Raw genomic sequence first — 2,646 nt, forward strand, 5'->3', positions numbered from 1 at the left:
AGAGAGAGAGAGAGAGAGAGAGAGAGAGAGAGAGAAGCATACTTAGGCTCTGCTACCATCCAAAAGAAAAAGATGGTAGAGAAGAAGGGGAAGTATTGAGTTTTCACCCAGGCAGACCAACAGTGAGTTGTCCATTCTCTAAAGGCCTCTGGTCCTGGTTCGACACTCAGTGAGCAAACCTTGGTGATAGGTTGTGCTCAGCACACACAGAAGGACTGGAATTGCTCTGTGAGAGTGCAGATGAACACTTTGGATTTTAAAGCTCAGAACTTAGTTTCCGAGGTCCTTAGTTGCTCTGAAAAGCTGGATATCTGTCGGAAGCCTGTGATTTTCTGATTGACTGTGGATAAAGGCCTCCCTCACTGGAAGGTTTTGACCAGAAGATCTAGAATGGAAATTCAAGTTTAACAGCATTTATTTAGTTAGGATTTATTGAATGTGTACCTGTAGAGTATAAAATATGCTGGAGATCAGTAATAAGCAGGAAGACCCAGCCCTTGAATTCAGACAGCTCCCAAAAAAGGAAGCAAGTGGAGACGATACATTTGGAAGTGGTTGCTTACGACCAGTTACGGACAGTTGCTGGTACATAAGGACAACTCGAGATTGACCTCTCTGCAGGAGTGTTATTGTGCCCACTCCCGAAGGCTACAAAGGATCAACCAGGCTAATATGATCTGGTGGTTTAGCATCCAAAGGGGTGGGTCCAGCCACTCCCATAGCGCCAGCATCTCCTGTGTGGGTCTCCTGCTTCAGGGTGTTGGGAGAGGTATGGTTTTGAGATCCTCAGTGTTAAGCCTTCTCCTCCCTTCGTTCACAGACAGCTGTCATCAGCTATGATTACCTCACCTCCTTGAGGAGTGTCCCATATGGCTCAGAGGAGTATTTACAGCGTCGATCCCAGGTAAGGGACCCAGGGGGAGAACCCTCAGAGCTGGGCCAGGATGGGATATGTCTGAAGAGTGGGCACAGCCAGTTTACTTTCTGGGGAAAGCTGGGCTTAGGACAGACAGGCATGAGGTGGTCGCTGCTACTGGCCTCGGGGGTTTGGGATAAAGGGATGGGAAGATTGCCTCCTCCTTTCTGTGCAGGTGCCTTAGCACCTGTGAATAGGCTGCCACCTTACATCAAACTGAGTCTCCCATGCTAAGGTCATTACCTATAAAGTACTGTTGGGGAGACCACTGTGTATTTCTGATGACAGCTGGGATGTAGGCTGCCCCCGGAAGGCTAATGACTTCTAAGCTTCATTGTTAGGTAGAAAGAGATTGTTTTTCTGTCCTCTGAAGGCCACTTGGGGCCTTTTGTAGGAGTGGAGCTGTAGACCTCACACCCCTCCTTAGTCAGAGTGTGGTAGTTGATGTAGATGTATTAGAGATGCCAGGAAGATAACCTCTCCCTATTTGTCTATTCCTCTAATTTCTATATTACTATATCCCCCTTTTTCTACCCTCTTTCCTTTACCTAAGAAGGAAGGATAGAGAAGAGGAAAGGAAAGGTAGAGATCCCTGAGTCTAAGCTCTTTGGTCTCCTCTCTGTCTAGTGACAGCATTTGTAAAATATCCCTTAAAATGACAACTTATCTACAATTCATAAAATAACCAGAACCACCCATCCCAACCTAAGGGACTTGAACTGACGACTGTCCATAACTTCTTCCTGCCGAATAGGGGTGACGAAAAAAATCTTTAAAGATGTGGGGGGAGGATAGGAAAATTAGAAAATTTGGTTAGACTTAAGAAAGCTAGCTTTAGCATCTGTTATCCAGTCTCTGCATATTTGGAAGGTTTAGAGCTTGACTGAAGTTCTGACCAGATCCGTCTGAAAGGTTGGGTGAGGCAAGATGGCCTGGGATCTGTGGCAAACCCCAAAGCCATTTTGGGCAGCAACTAGAAGCAGGGGCCAAGCAGGTCAGTTTAGCATCTCTGAGGAAGAGTCTTGCCAAAGCTGTACCATTCTGTAATATATGAATCTCACAACCAAAAGTTTAGTACCATTAAGATCTTCGTTATGGATTTGTGCAGGGTGCACAGATAAGTTAAGGATGAAATTCTCCACGTTTGAGCAGGTGAAAGACAGCTGTCCCTTTTTATGAGTCAGTTTTATTACTAAACAACTGTAAAAAGTCTCCATCCATGCCATGTGAGGGATGGCACGAAGAATCTTTCCCTGTCCTGGTTGATTTCTCTTGAAATTTTTTTAGTTATTCATATCTGATCTATAGACCAGAGTGTGGTCTCCTTTCCTGTCAACACAAGTGCAGAGACAAACAAACAAAGTGCAGATTCAAAACCACACTCGTTTTGATAAATAAAACAAATCAAAGCAAATAAAGCAATCCGAACAAATATTAACTGATGAGACAATATTTTTGCTGTCTCCTGCCTCGACCTTCATGAGATCAAGGCCTAAATTATTATCTCATATCTACTTACTGGATAAGCCTATTTCAGGCTCTGTTTGTCATGCCAGGCAAAGAAATCCCAGAAATCCAGTGAGTAGACCGTGTTCAAAGATCCCGAGAAATTGTCCTGGCAAGAGTTTTCTAACTCTTCGTTAAAGCATTTTTTCATTCAATTCCCTGACTTCTCCCTCTGTGGACTTAGCATTTGCTGTATCTACCAACTGGCTCTCTTTTGTTGTGCT

At 44.4% G+C, this 2,646-nt stretch overlaps 1 protein-coding gene across 11 annotated transcripts in view; it reads left to right on the forward strand.

Moving 5' to 3' along the window:
* Adck1 (aarF domain containing kinase 1) overlaps nucleotides 1-2,646 on the forward strand; it is a 159,886-nt gene that overhangs the window by 71,174 nt on the left and 86,066 nt on the right. For all 11 annotated transcript variants that reach the window (XM_031357310.1, XM_031357309.1, XM_031357312.1 and 8 more), the window contains one exon: nucleotides 821-904. In XM_031357310.1, the coding sequence (XP_031213170.1) occupies nucleotides 821-904 (84 nt within the window). The remainder of the gene's footprint in view (nucleotides 1-820; nucleotides 905-2,646) is intronic.

The sequence above is a fragment of the Mastomys coucha genome, unplaced genomic scaffold, assembly GCF_008632895.1.
Source record: "Mastomys coucha isolate ucsf_1 unplaced genomic scaffold, UCSF_Mcou_1 pScaffold6, whole genome shotgun sequence".
NCBI lineage: Eukaryota > Metazoa > Chordata > Mammalia > Rodentia > Muridae > Mastomys > Mastomys coucha.